Below are 24,550 nucleotides of genomic sequence, written 5' to 3' on the forward strand. Positions count from 1 at the left end.
GGAGGGAATGAGTAGGGGGCACATATGGTGGCTCTGACCTGATCTGGAACATTGGGAGTGGTCTCGGAGGGAGGGGATACCTCAGCTGGTATCTGAAGGGCAAGGAGGGTTGTCCAGGCATAAACGGGGAGGAAAGCAGAGGACCAGCCATGCAGAGGTTGGACTGTGGGTTGCTACACAGGAGTGGGTTGAACCCCGTTTGCTGAGTTGCCATCAGCATTGAAAAATAATAGAAAAGAGTGCATCACACCTAGTGAGGAAGTGCTGTTCCGTGAAGCGCTTGTGTATTGGGCACGTGGACGTGTGTGCTGGGTTCCAGCTACACAGTCAGCCGTCTTCTGATGGGCTGCGGTCATGGCTGCCTTGCTGGGCCAGCTCCTGACTTGCTCTGCTGATCCAGCCCGCACCTCCCCTCTCTTCTACATGCACGGCTGCCACATCTGCTCCTGGCCATGGCCGAGGCCTGAGTCGGGGCCTGCCCGCAGCTGGGGGTTACTGGATGCTTCTAAACCCTGGTGATGAATGTTTGGACCCTGTGCCCTTTGCTGTCTAGCCTGTGGTCCCTGTCCTGTGTGTCCGTCATGGCTCTTTGTGGAACGTGCTGGGCACTGTGCCCAGCTGTGGAAGGTCTCGCCCTGCCCTCAGGAGTTCCCCGTCCAGGTGGCAGTCAGACAGGTGCCCAGATGATGCCGGTGAGGCCTGGCAGGTGCCGAGAATGGCCGAGGAAGACTCCCCAGAGGACAGGGCATCTGGGGTCTCTGACGAGGAAGAATTCCCCGGTGAAGAAGTCGGGAAAGGCATGTCAGCAGACGGCGGTGCTGCAGCTACAGAGGTTTAGAGGCTCGGCCGGCGCTGCAGCTACAGAGGTTTAGAGGCTCGGCCGGGGCTTTCTCTGGATGATTCACTGTGGGTGACACGCATGAGGTGCTTGTGGGCGAGTGACTGGTGGCTCGGGAGGTGGCAGGGCCAGGTGCTCCGGCAAGCTTGGGTTTGTTCCTACAGACAGTGGATGTTAGGCAGGGCAGTGCCGTGTCCAGCTGTGTGTTCTGGAAGGTTCATTGAGCTCCTTTGTGCACTGTGGATTGGGAAGAACCTGACCGGAAGCTGGGGGACCGGTTAGGAGGCTGTGGCGTGAAGACAGGTGAAGGCTGGGGTGACCAGGGGGGCACCTATAAATAACTCTTGTGCAGATTTGTAACCAGACATCCCGGGAATGACCCCCGTTTCGGTGTTGGTTGAGCCTTTAAGACCCACAGCGGTGCGGTGAGTTCCCAGGCGGAAAGTACCCGGGAGCATTTAAAAAGGATTTCTCTTCCTTTTCAGTGCAAACCTCAAGAGAACCTGGCTGGCTGGAAGGGACTTTGAATGGCAAGAGGGGCCTGATTCCACAGAATTACGTCAAGCTTCTGTAGCAACTGGCCCGTGAGGGCCCCGCTGCAGACCCTGGCCCCCGAGGACCTGCCTGTGGGGTGTGAGCACCGTCTTCCCCCCAGGTGAACCCACGGCCACCTGGACACACGGCAATGACAGATCACGGACTGGCACTCCAGGGGTGGGGGGGTGGTTTAATACTGCTAGACGTGGGGGGAGAGGGGACGCACAGCACAGAGCTGCGTAGGGCTGTGTGGATATGTGCAGCGGGAGAAGGATGTCCAGGTTAACAGGATGGACTGCATTTTCAAGCCTTGGAACTCGTGAGTTTTAATTTTCCCGTCTGCAGAGCGAGAGGAAGGGCAGCCTTCTGCCGGCCCGCCTGCCCCACTGGCGGCCACACCGCCGGACACCCCCCCCCCCGCCCCCGCACACCTGAAAGGGAACTGCGTTTGCAGGACGTGCCCTTAACTCTGGTGTCGTGGAGGGGCTGCCGCGGGCGGGCGGTGCATTGGTCTAAACCCAGAGGGTAGCGGACAGAGGCTCCTTGCCGTATGGACAGCTGCCCTGGGGACCCCACACTCACTGGACTTAGGGCACCGGTGGACTCACAACAGGCTTTCTCCTCCATGCTGCTCACCTGTGTGCTGTTTCCCCAACCATCACCTTTCAGCCCTGAGCTCTCTGTACATGAAATAAAATATAATTTCCTATTGGATCTGTGTCCTCACGTGGGGAAGAGACTGTGGAATTCACTCACTGTAACATTTCACGATCTGGCAGCCGGTGGGTGGGGAGGCACTGTCCCCTGGTGTTGGCACGTGTGCACTCACAGGCAGGATGGGTCACCCAGGAGCCTTGCCGCTTCGGAGCGGGGCGTGTTTCTGGGGGCAGCGGTCTTCTCTGACAGGTGAGATCCTGGCGGGCCCCCTCCACTGCCTCAGCTGGCCTCTCCCGCGTGTCCTGCAGGAACCCGGGCCAGGATGGGGCTGGGGCGCTGCCCCCCAGGGCTTTGTGTGTGAGACCCTCCCTCCCAGTGACCTTCAGTGTACAGCCCTGTCCCCACCCCACACTCCCTATGTTTTCCAGGCCTTGACGCTCACGTCTCCATCTGGATCTAAGCCGGGCTGCGGGGCGGCGGGTCAGGCATTCGGACCGGTCCTGGAGGAACCTCGGCCATGCCCCTGCAATGGATGCTTTGTTGTTTGTCTTGTCAGTCTCTGACTCCCAGGCACAGGCTATACCGACCTCTCCGGGAAGGGGGACCTTCTCTGTCCCCTGACCTGGAGTCCCTGGGATGTGGAGCTCATTTCTAGGGGCCTCAGGACTGTGCAGCCAGCCCTGCCCCAGGGCCCGCTCTGGGGGCCCGGCATGTCTGTCTTCCCCATGGGAGGCTCCTCGGCCTGTCACAGTTCTCCCCTAAGATTGTCACAGGAAGGATGTGTCCGTCGCCTCTTCCCCAGGTAAGATGATTCCAGAGCGCTGGTTATCCGTTTGGAACTCGCCTCCCCTGGACCAGGTAAGGTGTCAAGTTTGGGGTCAGGTGTGTAGAGGGGAACAGGCCCATTGAAAAATATCCACGTTCTACCTAAAAAAAGTAAGGACACTCTCAGTGCAGCATAATTTAAAATACTGGATTGCAGGCCCAGTGGAGGGTTTGGGGGCTGCTGAAGAAACCAGGGCCCCATGACAATGGCCGGCCCTACGGCCAAGGGCCAGCCTGACCAGGGGGTGGGGATGGCATCGCCCCCCGTGTCCCCCGTGTTTCTGAGTTATCACTTCCTGCCCCTGCCCGCTGCTTAGGGATGTAGAAGAAAAACTTGGCCTGGGGCAAACGCTCCCATTTCCGTGGGAAAATACAAACTCATGGGCAGTTACAGTGAGTGGGCTCAGGTTAGCACTGGGAAGGATTTCCTGGCCATGTTCTTAATTGTTATATATCCATGGGGCAGTAAAAATATGACCCACCACACTGGGGCTTGATTTCTTTGCTCGCTTGAGGAAGACTTCGCTCATTCACCGTGAGGTGCACCCAACCTGCTGTCGCCACCAAACTGTTGTTAACTCCCAAAGTGCGTTTATCACCACTTTCTTGGTCAAGAAAATTGCTGTGAGGTCTGGCTACCTGTGCGGTTTGGGGCAAATTAAGTTGACTCTGTGATTCTGTTCCTGCTTTCTAAAAAGAAAACGGTACTCAGAGGTTTTGGGTTGAAGTGCCTGAATACAAGAAGCATGCCCAGTACATAGTACGTGCTCAGTTAGCACCATGCCCAGTACATAGTACGTGCTCAGTTAGCACCATGCCCAGTACATAGTACGTGCTCAGTTAGCACTGCTAGTCCCCATGCTGTTACTGCTGTGAGTGTCACTTGCCTCTTTGTTGTCGGGGCAGCTGTGTTCTGTAGGATGACAGTGTGGCAAGGGTGAAGCCTCAGGACAGCACTGGCTGCAAGAGCTCCCCAAGCCCCAGCCCTGCCAACCCCTCCTGTGGTTGTTTCGGGAAGAACGGGGTCACGCCAGAGGGGAACCAGGGGTGTATTCCTCTGCAGGTAGGACCAGTGTGGCCAGGTTGGCCACAGCCCCAAGCTAGGGAGCCTCCCTCTGGGCCTGGCCCAAAGAGTACTTAGTGACCAGATCAGGAAGTGTTCCCTTAACTAGCAGATCATCTTCATTTCCCCAGAGGAGAAATGGGGGGATGGGGTGATAGGTTTTTCTGTGTTTTTGCTGCATGGGTGCGGCCAATCCCCTGAGCGTCTGTTGAAGGCTGGCTGAGCAATGGCCCTGCCTCCCTCACGGCTCAGGACCCGCAGCCCCGCCTCGTTCAGCACCAGCTGCTTAGACCGGGTTTCGGCCTGTGTTCATTCAGAGGCACACGATGGGGCCGAGGGGTTTGGGCAAAAGAGGGCGCTCAGATTTTGTTTCTCGCGGTGGGGCTTGCATTTGATGTTGTCACCCCAAGGCTGGCCCTGGTGGTCTCTGTGCTTGGAAAGGAGATGCCAGGTGAGATCAGAGCCAAGTGGCCTAGGGGGGTCTGTCACCCCCCTTTCTTTGTAGTAGTAGAAACGTCTGTAGTTGGGAGTCTGGGTGGGGAAAGCAATGGATTGTCCGTACCGGTGGTGGGCATTCAACTCATTCTTTCTTTACGGGGACTGACTCAGCCAGGGGAAATGATCTCATTTTAACAGAGACTCTCGAGCAGAGAGCTTTGTTTAGATTCAGTAAGCTAGCCATGGTCTTTCTGCTCTACCATCTTGCCACTGGGGGCCGGTAGGGGACAATGACTGTTACGAGTTGAATTGTGCAGCACCTTCCAAAATTCGTATGTTGAAGTCCTCACTTCAGTACCTCACAATGTGACCTCATTTGGCAGTAGGATCATGGCAGATGTAATTAGTTCAGATGAGGTCAGTAGGGTTGGGCTCTAATCCAATATGATTGGTGGCCTCATGAAAACGGGAAATTTGGACACGGAAACAAGTACAGAGGGAAGGCAGTGTGAAGACACACAGGGAAAAAATGGCCACGTACAAGCCAAGGAGAGGAGCCAGATACAGATGCTTTCCTCATGGCCTTGGAAGGAGCCAAGCCTGATGACCTCTTGATCTCAGACTTCTAGCCTCCCACACTGGGAGACAAGACATTTCTGTTGATTTTAAGTGCCTCACCCCCCGCCCTGCCCCCGGTTTGTAGTTCCTTGTTAACGACATTTCTAGGAAACAAATACAGTGACTAAAGTACGTGTTTTGAGTTAAAAAACAACCTATTTTGAAATTCTTTTTTCACTGTTTTATACCTTGGTGACCTTGGACGAGTTCACTTCACCCCTTTATGCATCAGTTTTCTTCTGTGAAATGGAGAGAGTGGTACCAACTTCACTGGGAGGTTGGGACAAATGATGATATTAAGTGCCTCAAGGGTACCTGGCAAGAAATACAGTTTAGTAACCGGGGAAGATGGGAGAGGGTAGCCGCAGGGTACCATGTTGGGGGGTGGGGTTAGTCTCTGCCACCCTTTTCATCTCCTAGCTATGCCTGCTTCCCTCCAGCGTACCTTCTCCGAGGCCGTACGTTGCTCTTTCCCTCTGCCCTATATTTTTCGCCCTTTCTCTGTCTTCCCAAGGGCACACGCTGCCTTTTTCATCTTGACCTTGTCTCCGTTCCCCGTTCGCTTTCGTGCTGGGCCCCTTCTCACTGGTTCTCCCCTTAAGACTCACAGCCAGGTTTGGTGACCCCTTCCTCAGCCAGAGTCCTGCATGACTTTTTGAATCTTCCTGAGCTACCCGACTTTCTTTCCTCCCTCCTCTGGGAGGGAAGTTATTCCAGGAGAGTGTCCTCAAACAGCTTTCTGTCTCCTAGCTCTGCAAGTGTCTTCTCTGATGCTTGTCAGTACTCTTTTTCCTTGGCTGGCCTGGGTGGTACCTTACTGCTCCCCTATTTGGGTAACCCAGCACGTTCTCTTAATGCTTTAATGTCTGGCTAAAAGTATATCAGTCTGCTGGGTGGAGTACCTTGGAGAATTCTTTCCTATCAGAATATCAACTTGACTGGAAAATAGACTTTTGATTTTTGCCCAAAGAGAGACTGCATTTTGGATGGGCAGTCAGTGCATGGGATTCCTTTAGGCTGCTTGGTACCAATGCGTCAGTTTCTGAATTTTTCCTTCCTTGGAGGGCTTAGCGGCTGCAGGTGGAGCATCTCAGAGAGTGGGCGGAACACGATCCGACTCCGCTCAAGCCAGTTTTCACAAGAACCATGACCCTCTCTGGACCAGGCTGGACCAGGGCATGAAGATCCAAAGAAATGGCTTTTTCAGAATTTGGAAAACTTGGAAATCACTGTCTTGGCAACATACATTCTATGAAAAAAAATACCTAAATTGTGCGTGGTACGTTGGTTGAATGATCCCAAATTTCACCCCTCTCCGGATCCATGCCCTTGTGTGGAGCCTTTGCCATGTCAGCTCCGGGCTTGACCTTATAACTTGCTTTGGCCAAAGGGACGGAAACAAACTTGATACCATCAGAAGCTTGAGAAGTGCTAACCCTTTCTACTGTCTTAGAGCCTTGCTTCTTCTACCATGAAAATATGTCCAGGCTGGCCTGCTGGAAGAGGGGAGGCCACATGGAGCAAAATCATCTCAGACCAGTCGGCTGCATGACCAGTCCAACCCAGCCAAGCCTGGCCCAGGTGAGCAGAACTCCCCCCGCTAGCTAACTCATGAGAATAATAAATGATGGCTGATTTAAACCACTCGGTGATGGGGTGGTCTGCAGCTAAGTACCTGCTACTCTGCCCCATCTTTCACTTTGCTTTGGATCCAGGCTTGGTCTATGCTGAACGTTAAGAGATCACATCTTAATCTTCTCTTAGCCAATGTTGTTTGGGAAGCCACTGTTTTATTTCCAAGAAAAATGCTGCACCAGCAATTGCATGACTTGGAATTAAAGTGCCGGAGATACATGTAATCAAGTCATTTTAGTCTGGATACATTCGCAGTTTATCAAAAAGTATGTCGGAGCTGACTTTAACATAAAGGAACATTGTTTCCTTTTTGCTTGAGGGACATTGGTCATACGGAAGTAAACAAACCCCTAATTATATATGCATCATTATGCATAATTGTTCCTGCTTTGGCGTACAGTGGCTGGCTGGCTCAGTGGCAGAGACTTAGTTCTTAGCTAGTGATTCTTAAATGTGCAGCTGGATCCTTTGGGCCCGAGAGCACTTTTGGTCTTAGAAATGCAGTCACACTTGACCCAAGAACGAGCCTGCTCTATTCAGAAAGGGCACCGACTTTAGCCAAGGGTGCACAACCCTGGGGCCTCCACCCTACCCCCCACCGCTGGCCACAGCAGATTCACAGCCCACGATGGCTTTTGTTTAAAGTTAGGGGCTCTCTGCGACCAACTGTGCTCCCTAATAGGTCAGATTGCATAAATTTTAAGATATAAAATTACCTTCATTTTCAATTAAGGCTTTACAAATTTGTGCACAAAAGTTTTTTTTGTTTTTTTTTGCGGTACGCGGGCCTCTCACTGCTGTGGCCTTTCCCGCTGCGGAGCACAGGCTCTGGACGCGCAGGCTCAGCAGCTGTGGCTCACGGGCCCAGCCGCTCCGCGGCACGTGGGATCCTCCCGGACTGGGGCACGAACCCGTGTCCCCTGCATTGGCAGGCGGACTCTCAACCACTGCGCCACCAGGGAAGCCCCACAAAGGTTTTTTAAATAGTTTTTTTCCCTGGGCTGTGTTTCACGGCTATGTTGTGTTCCAGAAATATATCAATTGTGTTAAAGCAAGGTTGTGGTTAACTCTCAAATAGTCTTCTAGTTCGACCAATCACCAGTTAAATGACACATTAACAATGTACCTGAATTTCTCTTGTGGGAAATACATGTTTTCTAGTTTTAAGATGAACTCATAATTGCTTACTGCTCTTTTGTTGTTCGTATTAATGAGGGACGTCAAGGGGAGCAGCCTGTAAGGAATGTGAGAAGCATCACAGCTGGTTGGAATGGAGTCTCTTGATAGTCCAAGAGGACCTGGGGTGAGAGCAAAACTCCACTGTGTGGAGGGAGACCTGGGAATGAGCCGGGGCATCTGGTCTACTCAGGTGAGTCTCGAAGTCTGTAAAATGAACAAGCTTCCGTGAGGTCGCGAAGATAAATGAGGCAGTGTACCTACAGCATTTAGTGGCTACATCAGTAGTAGTTATTGTTATAAAATTGTTATGGGGTATTTCAGTGAACCAAATATCAGCAGTAAGAAACAGGACATCTAACCAGTCCCCAAAGAGGATAATTAATATGTGGATTACACAGGGCTTTCTAACATGGGGGAAAAATGGTGACTCCATCTTGGATGTAGGCAGATAATCCAGGTGGAAAAGGGCACAAAGTCCACGTGTTCCTACAGACGTTCAAATGAACCGTTTCCAAAACAACAAGTGATTAAAGTAAAGGATTTATTGTAATCTGCTTACAGTCCTTTGCAAAGACAGACATATGTTTTTGCATAAAGATATAAATTGCTTCATTTTAAACTAATTTAGTGTTTTTTTTAATTATATGAAGAAGTTTTGGTGAATTATGAATTGTACCAAACCAAGATTTTTAAGAGCAATATGGTACAAAAATAAGAGACAATTTGGACTGGGACAGGCATTCAACAGTGGATTTAGAATATGGCTTTGCTGTTTAATCAAGCAAAGTTACCTGGAGACACACAAAGAGCCAGTAACTTCGTTAATACGAAAAGCCGATGCAGACCGTCTCCATCCCCAAACCTGGTTACGTCAAGATTCCGATTTCATCAAAAGTCAGTCTGAGCTAAAAGCTGCTCTTGTGAAGCCATTTCTTTTCTAGAAACTCCCAGTCTGCATGCTGTGTATTTATCACCTTCCAAGTGTGGCTTTCATATTGCTGTGCATGTAAGTTGACTGTATTTAAAGATCTGCATAAAAATTAAATTCTTGAAACTGCAAATTATGTAAGAGAAACTCCTCCCTCTGAGTGCAGCTTTCGCAGGTTCCCCTTTGCACAAGGCAGGTGTCTTCTGAAAGACATGGTAATGTTGCCTGCATGGTGAACCCTGGAGAAAAGTGTTGATCCCAACGCTGCCATCTCCCGGCCTTGGGCTTCTCCAGCTACAGCTTTTAGGTTTTGGAAAAGAATACGATTTCACTGAGTACCTGATGATTATCATCACTTTTACAAGATTAATTTTGGCCTCTATTCAAAGTATTTAGTGCAATCATATTGTTAAGTTTCCCCAAAGATATATATGTTTGTGATTTGGGGCAAGAGAAAAAGCCATAAATTGCATCAGTGCCAAACAGATTAGTGAATTAAAAATTTTAGTGCCACTGTCTTGCTTATATGATCTGTAGTTTTTTTTTTTTTCCAAAACTGTTTACATATAAAATTCATTTTTAAAACCTACCTTTTAAAAATCTAAAAACCCTCTAATCATCGTGCAGTCTCCTCGCCGTTCTGACTGAACCGTGCTGTGCCCACACACACCTTCCCAGTGCCTCCTGCCATGACCTCTGTGTTCCCATGACCAGTGCCAGGAGTGCAACAACCCCTTCTGAGACCAGAAGCGAACATTTCACCTTTTGCGGACGTAGCGCGTGCATGGAATTCCTTTCCCCCCAAAGGAGAAAATCCGATTTTCTAAAATGGGATGAGGATACGCTCTCTGAGCCATCGCATTTCCAGTCTCTCTCTCCCCTAAAGCTGATTCTGCTTCTTGAGGAAAATGGAAAAGAGGCAGCTTTCCTAGAGCTGCTGCACTCCCCGGACATCCTCTCAGGGAGGGTGTCATCGAATGACGCCTTCATGGAGCTGCAGACACCACAGCGCGCCGTCCCCAGTGGAAGGAGGATGGAGCCGAAGCCGGAAAACGTGCTCAAGTCCCACGAACACCCCAAGCGGGAGACCAAGGACGAAATGAAAGTACAGAAGAAGTAGAAAGGCTTAAAGACAACCGAAGAGGTTTAAGTGTGGTTATTTACAACAGAGACTGTAAAATGGTAAATTAGATATGAAGCTAAAAAAAGGCACAGCTTTCCCTTTCTTAAATACACTGTAAACGGTTCATGATGCATGCAGGACGTTTCACTTTACAAAAAAAAAAAATTTTTTTTTTACCTTGTTGGTTTAGACAAAGATAGTACTTAAATAGTCTCCAGCAAAATAGAATTCTTTCAAAAATACTTTCCCATTCATCCTATTAACCATTAAAGTTTTTTTTTTTTTTTTTTGTATGTGTCTCATTTACAAAAGTTCCTTATACCTTAGTTTAGGTCCTTCACAATTTATACATACAGTAATGTACAGCACAGCAAAAGACTGCAAAAATTATTGGTAAAGCCAACACAATAGATACTAGAAATTGAAACCAAGGCATTTGTTTGAACATCTTATCCGTTCTAATTAAATAATAAATGGAGGCTAGAGGGTGTGGATACCAGTGATGCAGAAAGACGTGGGCGAAGCAATGCCCCCAAGGGGGTCGCTAGTCCAGTCCACGTGCTCCGTTATTACACAACAGGAATCTGTATATATTTTTTTGTGTTTTTTGTTTTTTTAAATAACGAAAGAATATTAATGCCCCATATTGACTATACGCTTTATGTGCAAACCAAGGGTGAGCTTGAAAAAGTTCGTTAGTCCTTGAACCCTTTTAAAACAAGCGAACGATCCCAGAAACTACATGGCATAGTTAAAACTTCCATCTGTTAAAATATCAAAATCAGAGAGTTATTGACTAGATATGGCTTTTCATCCAGAGGAACAGGAACGTGTTTCTAAGTGCTGGGGGTTGGAGAGGGAAGAACCTTTCAGACTATGCAGGTCTCGCCAAATCCACGTCACCCTGCCCGCCTGCCTCCCAACCCTTGACATGATTTTCAACTTGAGCAACTGCTGAACAAGTGGGAATCAACCATCACGTGTCAAAAATATGATTTTCTTGGGTCCTTCGTGGGTGTGTAGTAACACGGGGAAACTTAAGGCAAAGTTCTTCTGGTGAGATGTCTCCCGTCACTTCCTGTGAAAGTAAAGGGTCTTAGCGTTCCCGGACTCCACCTTCGGCAGCTGGTCACTGATGATCTCCACCAGCATCGCTGGGAACTCCACTTTCAGGGCCTGGGACTCCCGGAAGGTATAGAAGCAAAATTCCAGCAAGTCGCTCACCAGCTGCAACAGACAGACAGAGGGGCTGTGACATCAAGGCCTGATTCCCACCCTGTCTCCGGGCCCCTCTGAGTCCTAACTAACTCCGGAGTAAGCTCAGAGCAACATTCACAAATCCCACTGTGTCTACGAAGCTGCTTAATTAACGTGACTAAGTCATCCGTCTCGGGGGAGGAAGGATGCTCAACGTCCGCTGCACGTAATAGGTCTTTCGTGCAAAACAGATTCAAACAGGAGCTGTGTCATTGTTGAGTCTTAAATATATCAGCAGCAACAGGGCCAGTAACAGAGTTCATAGCGGCAGGGTCACTGAATTGCTCTCATCCAATCCTCATTTATAAATGTGTGAATTGGGCGGGGCAAGCACCTGCGTGTAGCCACCTCCTGGCGCTGGGCCTTCCCCAGCTTGTAAGGGCAGGTGCTGTGCCCCCTCGAGGCGTGGCTGGACCCTGCCAATGGAGCTGTGGCTGCAGGGGGAGCCAGACTTCCACCGGCAGCCTCCTGGCCTCATCTTGCCAGTGTCCTCCTTCCTTCAGGATCCCAGTCCTGAGCTGGGGGCTGGGGCTGAGACTCCTCAGCCCCATTCCCAGCTTTATTAAGATATAACTGACATACAACTTTGTGTGAGTTTAAGGTGTAGCAGATTTGATACACTTATAATATTGCAAAATGAGGAACACCTCTATCAAGGTACGTAATTACCATTTCTTTTTTGTGATGAAAACTTTTAAGATCTACTCAGTGGCTCTTGCGTGTAGAGTACAGCATTAGTACTATAGTCACCACCATGCTGTACACTAGATCACCAGAACTTATTCCTCTTAATAACTAGAAGTTTATACTCTTTGGCCAACATCTCCTCATTTCCCCCACCTTCTGGTGACCACCATTCTACTCTCTGTCTCTATTAGTTTGCATTTTTAGATTCCACATATAAGTGAGATCAGATAGTATGAGTTTTCTCTGACTTATTTCACTTAGCATAATGTTCTCTAGGTCCATCCACGTTGTTGCAAATGGTGGGGTTTCCTTCATTCTTCTGTCTGAGTCGTATTCCGTTATGTGTGTGTATGTGTGGATATGGATAAAGATGATACATAATATGGGCCTTATCTAACATCGTCTTTATCTATTCATCCATTCTCAGCCACTTGGAGAACATGAAAACATCAAGGAAAACATCTATGTCTTTCCGCCTGTCCAGCCATTTTCCCTACTCTGTGACCCAAGGACCTTTCCTATCCTCCTGGACCTGAACTACTCCCAATTCGGTAAGGTTAAAAAAAACAAACCAACCCACAAATGCAGTATAGCATTACTGGGTGCTATTCTCTTTACTAGGAATATACTTTCAAATCAGAAAGTATACATTCTAATTTTTCTTTAGTTAATTCTGTATCCTATCATGGGAAAAATGACTTTGGGTCATTTCCCACTGTATTAAAGCAGACAACATTAACATTACATGTCAAAACGGTCACCTTAGTAAAGTGTTTTTCACTTTATTAAGTGAAAATCTGTAACTTTCCCTCAAGATTAAAAAAACCCAAAACAATTAGCAGGCTTAAATTGAGTCGCGTAGTAAATAACTGTGTGGTAAAGGCCTTCGATACAAACCAGGAATCCAGAAAAACTCATTGGGAGCTGTAACTGGTGCTTCTGTTGGTGCCTGAAAATGCCCTCAGTCTGTAGACTGATATCTTCCTAGGTAGGTCCAAGGACTGACTTTTCTGTACCCACAGGAAGTTGGGGCCAAATAAGCTGGGAAAGAGCACAAGGCACCATCTGCTGTGGGCTTGTTCAGACACACTTGTGCTTGCTTAGTGAGTGATACACCTCAGTTTCCCCATCTGTAAAATGGGGGCCGTGAGAGTATCCGCTGCAGAGGGGTGCAGCAGAGGCTGAGTCAGTGAACTGGCATGGAGTAAGTGCTGAACAGATGCCAATTCTCAATCATCCTCTCCCTCTTCCCAAACTCCTTCAACCATCACTTTTCTCTGCAAACTGGGACACAGCTTGCAGGACCTGCTCTGGGTCATCTTTGTGTAACCTGGTCCTCAGGCCTTCCTTCTATAAAATGTGGGATGGGGGAACTTTGTGTTTGGCTTTTCCTGGAAAGAGAGTCTTGAAACAGACTTGGGGTGGCAGGTTTCTTAATTGTTTCCGGTGGTGGGCCAGTGGCTGCAGGCGCTAAAAGCCACACTGGGTCCTGCTCTCCAGGTGTGGTACCACAGACGAGTCTCACTGTGGACCGCGGGTCACGCCCTTCAGTGGCACCGGCCAAGGGCACTCGGGACCCAGTTTAAGTTCATCCTGGTCTCTGCCCCTGCCGCTGCCCCCGAGGGTCCCTCTGGGTGGCCACCTTCAGGGCTGTGAAGGAGGGTGTTTTTCCTTTTGAATTTTAACCCAAGCATTGACATCCGAGTTTCTAGGCCATATTAACACCCCCCCCACCCCAGGACAGCTCTGCTTGGCGGCCACAGCCTGCACATCTCCAGGGCTGGGACTGGCTCACATCCGGAGATAAAGGCTCCCGGTGCTCAGAGCGTCTGAGGTGTGGGGCAGGGGTGAGGTGGAAGGTCATGGTGACAAGGTGGCCTTGGCATATGACCCGAGGGGGGTGGAGCTGGGCCGTGTGGCACTCAGGGAGCAAGTGTGGGGTCGCTCAGGGTGTTCAGAGCAGCAGGAAGCTTGTGAGCGAGCCTGCAGGGCCAGGGCCACTGAAGGGTTTATGCTTGTAAACAGGAGACAGCACTGCCTGCAGATTCCTATATACAACGAGAGGTAAGGAGCAGAGTAAATCAGTCCGTGAACCTGAGGCAGTGTGCAGGGGAGCACCTCTGTGAGCCTGTAAATGGGGACAGGTCCCCTGCCCCATCTTTAACACCCACACGAGTATTGCCTAGGAGATGCTGGGGAACTAGACCAGATGGAGAGAGACCAGGGCCAGGGGCTCGGCTGTTTTTCCTGGCAGGTTGGCTGGGGGTTAGGTGTCCCAGATGCTACTCACAGACCCTGCATATTAACCGGGGGCTGGCATTTCCCGTGCATCTCTGGTCCACGTTCCATGGACTGGGAAAGCAGCTCATTTCCAGTTATGAGCTATACCCAGGGCTTCTGTTCATAATAGATGTCAGCTGATGGGGGGGCTCTCCTGGGGCACATGGGGTCAGCCTGGAAGGCCAGGGCTGGGCCTCTGACCCTGCGAACACCTGGAGAGGGGACCCCCCATTACCACTAACTGACCAAGATGCCTGGGGGCCCCAGCAGCTACCAGAAGGTGCTGGCTGCCTCACAAGCCTGCCGGACCTGCCTGCCCTGGGAGGGCTGCAAACCTCTGAAGATCCCAACCCAGCAGGGCCTGAGCCAACGGCTGCAGTTGCTGGGGTCAGGGATCATCTGAGAATCGAAGCCAGGAACCCCCAGTCACTGGGTGAGGAGACAAGGGCCACTCTGCAGGACCTGCCTGCTGACCCACAGTGCATTGCCAGTGCGCCGGGCCCTAGGGGTCCCCGGCCCTTAGCGGATGTCTGAGTGAGTTGGCCTGTTGCTGAGGTTGGTACGAGGGCACCACCCCTCCTGGAAAAAACAAGGCACGGGGAGGGCGAGGCTGCAGGTGGTCAGAGCATGAGGCGGTGGGAACTAGGTCCTGAGAGCCGGGGAGTCACATACTGTTGGGTCGGCAGAGATGTTGACCCATCAGAACAGATACCGGTTCCTGAGCCAAACTGCCGTGTCACAGCGAAGTGTCTAACGAACGGTCACGTTACACACGTGTGTCTCCTGGATGTCGGCCTGATGCAAGGCAGGCGGCACCTCTGCCAGAGCCTGGAGGAGCCAGGAAACATGGGGACAACCAGGTATGATGTGTATGCCCTCACCAGGCGCCATATTGTCCTCTGCCCCAGGTACGGGGGTTGGCTGGGGGCAGGCAGGCCCCACAGTCACAGCCTGGAAGGCTGGTTAATACTAGGCTAGAAGGAGAGTCAAGAACCCTAATTATAATCAGTAATAAGAGTCCATATTATTAGGAATCAAAGAGAGTCCTGCGTTGACTTCTCATTCTGTACAAAAGGCATCTGTTGGGATCACAGAAGTCTAGCTGGATGCTCAACATGATTTATCCAGAGCCCGATGTCAGGGCCACAGCTGTTAGGGTGACAGAGGAGCCTGACAAGGTCACAGGTTGACTGGTGGCACTTTGCTTGTTCGACACTGAAGCTATCAGGCTCAGTCGGTGCCTATTTCCCACTCTGTCCACTGAGTCATCGCCTGTGGCAGGCCAGTAGCTGGGCCCTGCTCCCACCATGAGCTGCAGTCTCTTGGAGGGAGGGGCACGCAGGGAGGGTTCGGCACTGCTGTTCCAAGATTACACAATCAGTGAGCAGTGACTGAGCAACTGAATGATAACAGCCTCTCTGGGTTGGGTCCCACGGGTTTTCAACAGCAAGCCCATGTCTCATAAGTTAGCCACTGACTCCAGAACTTTCACCTCATGAGGATGGAGCTTTGGCTTGAATTGAGCATTGGGAGGTTTGACGCTTTATTTGCAAAGATCAGAATTTTAGCCAGATATATTGATAGCATTAGGGGCAAAAGATACACAGCTTCAACTCTAAGTACTGTTAAGGTATAGACAGAAACGACTAGCAACTGTCTACCCTCTAGCAATGGCCTTCTGAATGCTGGAAAATGATGCACGGTGATTATATAAGGAGTCTGGGCTTCATTCAAAACTGGCAACAGCCACCCAGTGAGGGCTAGTGTGGAAGATACTGGCGTGTGCACAGGTTGGGGCCCCGTGGCCATGCAGGACTGCTTCTCTCTGGCTGGTGATGTCTCAGCAAAATGTGATGGTAACAACACCCCCTCAACTTGGTAGCACTTGTTTCTACACCCAGAAGAAAATGTACCTTTAACAACAAGGTTAGACTGTTTGCTCATGGATTCCCTTTGAAAACCCAGGCCCTGCAGTGAGGCGACCCCGCTGAGTGCTGGCAGGCTCTACTAGAGGCTGAGTTTAGGAGGGTCCTGAAGGCCTCCTAGAGGCAACTGAGAGAAGAAGTATCAGCAAGAGACCATCAAAGAGTACTGTCAGCACCATGACAGCATGACGCTGACAAGGCCCCCCTTTCAACAAAGAATTAGTCATCCATCCATGAACAAAAGCACCTTTGTGGAGCTCTGGGATCTGGTCCCACGTGCAAAGGGACCTGGGGAGGAGTCTTGCCCATCTGTGCATCTGGTAATAGGCAGACAGACTTTGGCATGGGCTATGAAACCAGTGAACCTGTCCCAACCCCTCTTGCCATGGTCAGGAAAATACCTGGAGACTGACCTGGGCAGATACCGACTGACAAGGGAGAAATTGCAGAAAATCAGCCTTCCCAAGGGGAGACGCCTGCACACCACTGGAGCAATAAAATTAAATGAGTTTGGAAGTAGTGGAGAGGAAAGAACTTTACCAGCGCTGTCCCAACCCCTGGCGACACTGCGTGGGGCCAAATTATCAGGTAGCAGCAACCTCTCCCACAGGAGAAAAGGAGAGTGGTGAGTGAGTGCTTGGCTACCCTCGTGTTGCAGGATACAGCTGGAGAAACCAGTGGCACCCAGAGTACTGAGGTGGGACTTCCATGACTGGGAGGAGGAGGGAAGGGATTGGGAAAGAGACAGATAGGAATATCCAAGGGCATTAAAGGGACACAGCCATTAAGGTCTACCCTGAGCCTCTGGGAATACTACACCTGGGGATCTCCCTAGAGGGTCCACAGGTACCCCCCCAATCCCTGAGCGCTAAACTCATACCTCCCCCCACTCTGCAGCTGGCATCTTGTGCACACTCCTGAGTGTGGCGGCAAGAGTGAGCTCCAGTAGACAGGAAGTGTGCTCAGAAAACAGGCCAGGATCTGTGGGCTACGGAGAAACCACAAACTTGAGCTACAGTGGTGCCACTTTCTGGAAAACAAAAAGAGGCCTCTAGTAGCCATCCTGGGGAGCTGTAAGAACCAGGAAAGACAGAAAAGCTGCAGAATTCTGCCACAACGAGAAGCAAAAAGGAGTGGAACAGATGTATCCTTACAAAGGCAGAAGAGCGCCAATGAACAGACTATCCCATCTGAAGGCAACTAGCAATAACTGAAGACAGTATCTGCCACTTCAAGTGCAAGAAAAAGGCAACGCAAAACTACAAGGAATATGAAAAATCAAGAAAACGTCATCTCCAAAAGATAATAATTCTCTAATAACTGAGCTCAAAGGCATGGACTTTTGCAATCTAGCTAAATTCAAGAATTGCTGTTTTGCACAAACTCAGTGAGCTACAAGAAAACTCAGGAAGACAGTTCAACAAAATCATGAAAAAATACAGGCTCAAAATGAGTAGTTTACCAAAGAAACACAAATCATAAAAAAGAACCAACCAGAAATTCTGGAGCTGAGGAGCTCATGGAATGAAGTGAAGAATGCTATAGAGAGCATCTGCGGTAAAGCAGAGCAAAGGAAGAAAGAATAAGTGAGTCAGAAGATTCCAAAATACGCACATTAAAGGAGAAAAAAGAATGGAAAAGAGTGAAGAAAGCCTATGTGATCTAAGGGATTCCATCAAAACACCTAACATTAGAAAAACCAGGGTTCCAGAAGGAGAAGAGAGGGATATGGGGCAGAAAATTTATTTAAACAAATAGCCAAGAACTTCCCAAACCTGGGGAGAAAAATGGACATCCCAAGTTCACAAGGTTAATAGTTCACTCTGTTTTCTCAATGCAAAGAGGCTTACTCTAAAACATGTTATAATGAAACTGTCATACAGCAAAAATAAATAATTCTAAAAATAGCCAGGGAAAAAAGATTATAACCTACAAAGGAACTTCCCTTAGGCTATCAGAAGATTTCCCAACAGAAACCCTACAGGCCAGGAGAGAGCAGAATCACATATTCCAAGTGCTGAAAGAAAAGAATTGCCAGCCAAAAACTATCTGGCAAAATTACCTTTCAAATACATAGGAGAGAAAGACTTTCCAAAACAGACAAAAGCTGAGGGTGTTCATTACCACTAGACCCCCCCCTTGAAAGAAATGCTGGAAGGAGTACTTCAAGCTGAAATGAATATATGCTAATCAGTGACATGAAAATATATGAGTATCTAAGACACTGGTAAGGGTAAATATACAGTCAGACTTGGAAAATCCTAATTCTGTAATAAGATGGTATGTTAACCACTTAACTATACTGTAAAGGTCAAAGAGTATCAAAAATAATTATAGTGACTATAATTTGTTAAATAATGACATCAAAAATATAAAATGGGGTAGCCTGTGTAGACAACTGAAGTTAGGTTGCTATGAACTTAAAATGGACTGTTTTATCTATGCAATGTCTTATGTAAGCCTTGTGGTAACCACAAACCAAAACACCTAGAGTAGATGAACAAGAGATAAAGAAAAGGGAAACAGGCATACCAAAATGGAAAATGCCAATTTACAAAGGTAGGCAGAAACAGAGGAAAAAGAAACAATGAAAATACAAAGCAACCAGAAAACAATGAACCGGATGGCATTACTAAGTCCTTACATACCAATAACAACTCTAAATGTACATGGACTGAATTCACCGTCGAAAGATGCAGAGTGGCTGGATGGGTGAAATATCAAGACCCAACTATATGCTACCTACAAGAGATTCACTTCAGCTTTAAGGACACACACAGGCTCAGAGTGAAAGAATGGAAAAAGATGTTCCATGCAAGTAGAATCGAAAAGAAAGTGGGAGTAACTCTATTTATTACAGACAAAATAGACTTTAAGCCAAAAATGGTAACAAGCATCAAAGAAAGTCAATATATAATGATAAAGGGGTACATTCATCAAGAAAACAACGTGTGTGTGTGTGTGTGCGTGTGTGTACACACACGCACACACACATGCAAAATCAGAGCACCTGAATATATTCAGCAAATACATATCTGGTGGGGGAAATACATGACAATCCAATAATAGTAAAGGACTTAAGCACCCTACTTTCAGCAATGAACAGATCGTCCAGACAGAAAATCAATAAGGAGACACGGGACTTGAACCATATATTAGGCCAAATAGACCTAACAGATATTAAGAGAACATTCCATCCAACAGAAGCAGACTATACATTCATCTCTGGTGCACATGGAACATTCTCCAGGATTGACCATGTGGGAGAACACAAGATAAGTCTCGGCAAATTTAAGAAGATTGAAATTATACCAAGTATCTTTTCTGGCCATATGGTATGAAGCTAGAGTTCAACAAGAGAAAAGCTGGAAAATCTACAAATATTAGAAATTAAACAACACACTCCTGGATAACAAATTGGTCAAAGAAGAAATTTAAAAAATATCTCAAAACAAATAAAAATGGAAACACAACATACCAAAATCCATGGGATGCTGTAAAAGCAGTTCTGAGAGGGGGTTTATGGTGATAAATGCATACATTAAGAAAACAGATCAAATAAATAACCTAAATTTACACTTCAAGGAACCAGGAGAAAAAAGGGACAAACTATATTCAAAGTTAGCAGAAGGAAGGAAATGACAAGGATCAGAATGGAAATAGATGAAACAGAGACCAGAAAAACAATAGGAAAAAAAAATCAATGAAACTAAGTTGGTTTTTTGAAAAGATAAATGAAACTGACAAAACTTTAGGTAGACTAAGAAAAAAAGAGAGAAGACTCAAATAAAATCAGAAATGAAAGAGGAGATATTACAACTGATACTCCAGAAATACAAAGGATCATAAGAGACTACTAAGAACAATAATATGCTAACGAGTTGGGTAACCTGGAAGAGATGGATAAACTCCTAGAAGCACACAACCTGCTCAGACTGAATCAGGAAGAAACAGAAAATCTGAACTAACCAATAACTGGTAAGGAGACTGAATCAGTAATCAAAAATCTCCAAATATAGAAAACCCTGGACCAGCTGGCTTCACTGGCAAATTCTACCACACGTTTAGAGAAGAATTAATGTCAGTCTTCCTCAAACTTGTCCTATAAACTGAAGAAGAAGGAATACTTCCAAACTCATTTTACCAGGCCAGCATTACTCTGACACCAAAGCCAAAGAAAAGAAAACTATAAGCCAATATCCCTGATGAATATAGATGCAAAAATTCTCAACAAAAGATTAGCAAACGAAATTCAACATTACAGTAAAAGGATTATACACCATGACCAAGTGGGATTTATCCCTGGGATGCAAGAATGGTTCAACATACACAAATAAATAAACACACACTACATTAACAGAATTAAAAATAAAAATTATACAATCATCTCAATAAATGCAGAGAAAGCATCTGACAAAATGCAACATCCTTACATGATAAAAACCCTCAACAAATTGGGTATTGAGGGAACATACCTCAATGTAATAAAGGCCATATACGACAAATTCAGGGCTAACATTATACTCAATGGAGAAAGACTGAAAGTTTTTCTTCATTTAGTATCAGGAACAAGACAAGGGTGCCCACTCTCACCCCTCTTAATCAATATAGTACTGGAAATCCTAGTTAGAACAATTAGTAAAGAAAAAGAAATAAAAGGCAATAAAAGGCATCCAAATCAGAAAAGAAGAAGTAAAATTACCTCTGTTTGCAAATGATATGATCTTATATCCAGAAAATCCTAAATACAAAGCCCCCAAATTGTTGGAACTAATTAACAAATTCAATAAAGTTGCAGAGGTCAAAATCAACATACATAAGTCAGTTGCATTTCTACATATTAACAATGAAACATATGAAAAAAAAATAAAACTATCCCATTCACAATAGCTTCAAAACAATAAAATACTTAGGAATAAATTTAACCAAAGAAGTGAAAGATCTTTACAATGAAAACTACAAGACCATGATGAAAGACGTTGAAGAAGACACAAACAAATGGAAAGACATCCCATGGTCATGAATCAAAGGACAATACTGTTAAAATGTCCATACTACTCAAAGCCATGTACAGATTCAACACAATCCCTATCAAAATTCCAATAGCATTTTTCATAGAAGTAGAAAAAACAAGCCTAAAACTTGTATGGAACCACAAGAGACTTCAAATAGCCAAAGCAATCTTGAGAAAGAAGAAGAGTCAGAGACATCACTCTTCCTGATTTCAAACTTTTCTACAAAACCATAGTAATTAAAACAGTAAGGTACTGGCAAATAAATAGATACATAGACTTACGGACCAGAAAGAGAGCCCAGAAATAAACCTCTGCATTTTTGATCAACTAACATTTGACAAGGGAGCCAAGAACGCTCAATGGGGAAAGCACAGTCTCTTCAACAAATGGTGTTGGGAAAACTGGATAACCACATGCAGAAGACTAAAACTGGACCCCTATCTTACACCACTCACAAAAATGAACTCAAAATGGATTAAAGACTTAAATGTAAGACCTGATACCATAAAAATCATAGAAGAAAATATAAGAAAGAAGTTCCTTGACATTGGTCTTGGCAATGATTTTTTAGACATGACACCAAAGTTCAACAAGTATGACTATGTCAAGCTAAAAAGCTTCTGCAGAGCAAAAGAATCAAAAAAAAAAATGAAAAGGCAAACGACAGAACAGGAGACAGTATCTTCAAACCATATATCAGATAAGGGATTAATATCCAAAATATATTAAAAACTCATATAACTCAATAATAAACAATTTGATTAAACAATGGACAGAGGGACCGAATAGACATTTTTCCAAAGAAGACATCCAAATTGCCAACAGGTATGTGAAAAAGATGCTCCACATCATTAACCAGGGAAATTTAAATCAAAAGCACAATGAAATAACTCACTGATATCAGATGATGACACCTGTTAGAATGGCTATCACGAAGAAGACAAGAGATATGTGCTAGTGAGGATGTGAAGAAAAGGGGACCCTTGTGCACTGTTGTTGGTGGGAATGCAAAGTGGTTTGGCCACTATGGAAAAACAGTATAGAGGTTCCTCAAAACATCAGAACTAACCTATGATCCAGCAACTCCACTCCTGGGTATGTAGCTGAAGGAAAGGAAAACAGGATATCAAAGAGATATGTGCACTCTCATATTTACTGCAGCATTATTCACAACAGCCAAGATATGGAAACAACCTAAGTGTCAACGGATGAATGGATGAAGATGTGATACACACACACACACACAATTTTTCAGCCATGAGAAAGGAGTAAATTCTGCTATTTGCAACAACACTGATGCACTGTGAGGGCATTATGGTAAGTGAGATAAGTCAGATGGAGAGAGACAAATATTCTATGATCTCATTTATATGTAGAATCTATAAAAGCCAAACGCTTAAAAACTGAGAGTAGAAGAATGGTTACCAGGGAATGGGGGACTTAGGGAGATGTTGTTTGAAGGTACAAACTTGCAACCAGTAGATAAATAAGTCCTAGAGATCTAATGCGCACCACAGTGACAACAATACTGTTTTATAAAGTTGCTAACAGACTAGGACTTAATTGTTCCTACCACAAAAAAGAAATGATAATTATGTGACATGATAGGTGTTAGCTAATGCTATGGTGGTAATCATTTTGCAATATATAAATGTATCAAAGCAATATGTTGGACATCTTAAACAACGTTATGTCAGTTATATCTCAATAAAAAGAGGTACCTGAATCCAACAACACATAAAAAAGATCATACACCACGACAAAGTGGGATTCATCCCAGGTTCACAAGGATGGTTCAACATATGCAAATCAATCAATGTGATATGTCATATCAACAAAAGAAAAGACTAAAACCACATGATCATCTCAATAGATGCAGAAAATGCATTTGACAAAATTTAACATTCATTCATGATAAAAACTCTTACAAAAGTGGGTAGAGAGGGAACATATCTCAAGATGATAATAGCTATTTATGACAAACCCACAGCCAATGTAATACTCAATGGTGAAAAGCTGAAAGCCTTCACGCTAAAATCTGGAACAAGTCAAGGATGCCCACTCTCACCTCTTCTATTCAACATAGTACTGGAAGTCCTAGCCATAGCAATCAGACAAGAAGAAGAAATAAAAGGTATCCAAATTGGAAGGGAAGAGGTAAAGCTGTCATTATATGCAGATGATATGATACGATATATAGAAAACCCTGAAGACTCCACACGAAGACTACTAGAACTGATAAACGAATTCAGCAAGGTAGCAGGATACAAAATTGACATTCAGAAACTGGTTGGATTTCTTTACACCAATAATGAAATATCAGAAAGGGAATGTAAAAAAAAAATCCCTTTTAAAATCGCACCCCCCAATATAAAATACTTAGGAATAAACCTGACCAAGGAGGTGAAAGACTTACACTCTGAGAAGTATAAAAACACTGATAAAGAAAACTGAAGATGATTCAAAGAAATGGAAAGATATCCCATGCTCTTGGATTGGAAGACTTCATATTGTTAAGATGGCCATACTACCCAAAGAAATCTACCGATTTAATGTGATCCCTATCCAATTACCCATGACATTTTTCACAGAACTAGAACAAATAATCCTAAAATTCATATGGAACCATAAGAGACCCTGAATTGCTAAAGCAATCCTGAAGAAAAAGAAGAAAGCAGGAGGCATAACCCTCCCAGACTTCAGGCAATACTAAAAAGCTTCAGTAATTAAAACAGCATGGTATTGGCACAAAAACAGACTTAGGGATCAGCGGAACAGAATAGAGAGCCCAGAAATAAACCCACACACACCTATGGTCAATTAATTTTTGACAAAGGAGGCAAGAACATACAATGGAAAAAGGTCTCTTCAGCAAGTGGTGTTGAGAAAGTTGGACAGCTGCATGTAAACTGATGAAGTTAGAACACATCCTCTCACCATACACAAAAATAAACTCAAAATGGCTTAAAGACAAACATAAGACAGGACACCATAAATCTCCTAGAAGAGATCATAGGCAAAACATTCTCTGACATAAATCATACCAATGTTTTCTTGGGTCAGTCTCCCAAAGCAATAGAAATAAAAACAACAATAAACAAATGGGACCTAATCAAACTTACAAGCTTTTGCACAGCAAAGGAAACCATAAACAAAATGAAAAGACAGCCTACAGGCTGATGCAGCCAACAAGGATTTAATTTCCAAAATATACAAACACCTCATACAACTCAACAACAAAAAAACAAACAGCCCAATTGAAAAATGGGCAGAAGAACTAAACAGACATTTCTCTAAAGAAGAAATATAGATAGCCAATAGGCACATGATAAGATGCTCAACATCGCTAATTATTAGAGAAATGCAAATCAGAACTACAATGAGGTACCACCTTAAATGTGTCAGAATGGCCATCATTAAAAAGTCTACAAATAACAAATGCTGGCGATGGTGTGGAGAAAAGAGAACCCTCCTACACTGCTGGTGGGAATGTAAGCTGGTGCAGCCACTGTGGAAAACAGTATGGAGGTTCCTCAGAAAATTAA

At 45.9% G+C, this 24,550-nt stretch overlaps 2 protein-coding genes across 4 annotated transcripts in view; one reads left to right on the forward strand and one right to left on the reverse strand.

The window, feature by feature from the left end:
• Positions 1 to 2,089, forward strand: part of ARHGAP10 (Rho GTPase activating protein 10) — a 326,043-nt gene extending 323,954 nt beyond the window's left edge. For all 3 annotated transcript variants that reach the window (XM_060012123.1, XM_060012125.1, XM_060012124.1), the window contains one exon: positions 1,324 to 2,089. In XM_060012123.1, the coding sequence (XP_059868106.1) occupies positions 1,324 to 1,412 (89 nt within the window). In that variant the 3' untranslated portion in view covers positions 1,413 to 2,089. The remainder of the gene's footprint in view (positions 1 to 1,323) is intronic.
• Positions 2,090 to 8,322: 6,233 nt separating this feature from the next.
• The window catches only part of NR3C2 (nuclear receptor subfamily 3 group C member 2), a 372,131-nt gene continuing 355,903 nt past the window's right edge, over positions 8,323 to 24,550 (reverse strand). Inside the window, exon 9 of the mRNA XM_060012126.2 lies at positions 8,323 to 11,068. Within this exon, the coding sequence (XP_059868109.1) occupies positions 10,913 to 11,068 (156 nt within the window). The 3' untranslated portion in view covers positions 8,323 to 10,912. The remainder of the gene's footprint in view (positions 11,069 to 24,550) is intronic.

The sequence above is a fragment of the Delphinus delphis genome, chromosome 5, assembly GCF_949987515.2.
Source record: "Delphinus delphis chromosome 5, mDelDel1.2, whole genome shotgun sequence".
Classification (NCBI taxonomy): domain Eukaryota; kingdom Metazoa; phylum Chordata; class Mammalia; order Artiodactyla; family Delphinidae; genus Delphinus; species Delphinus delphis.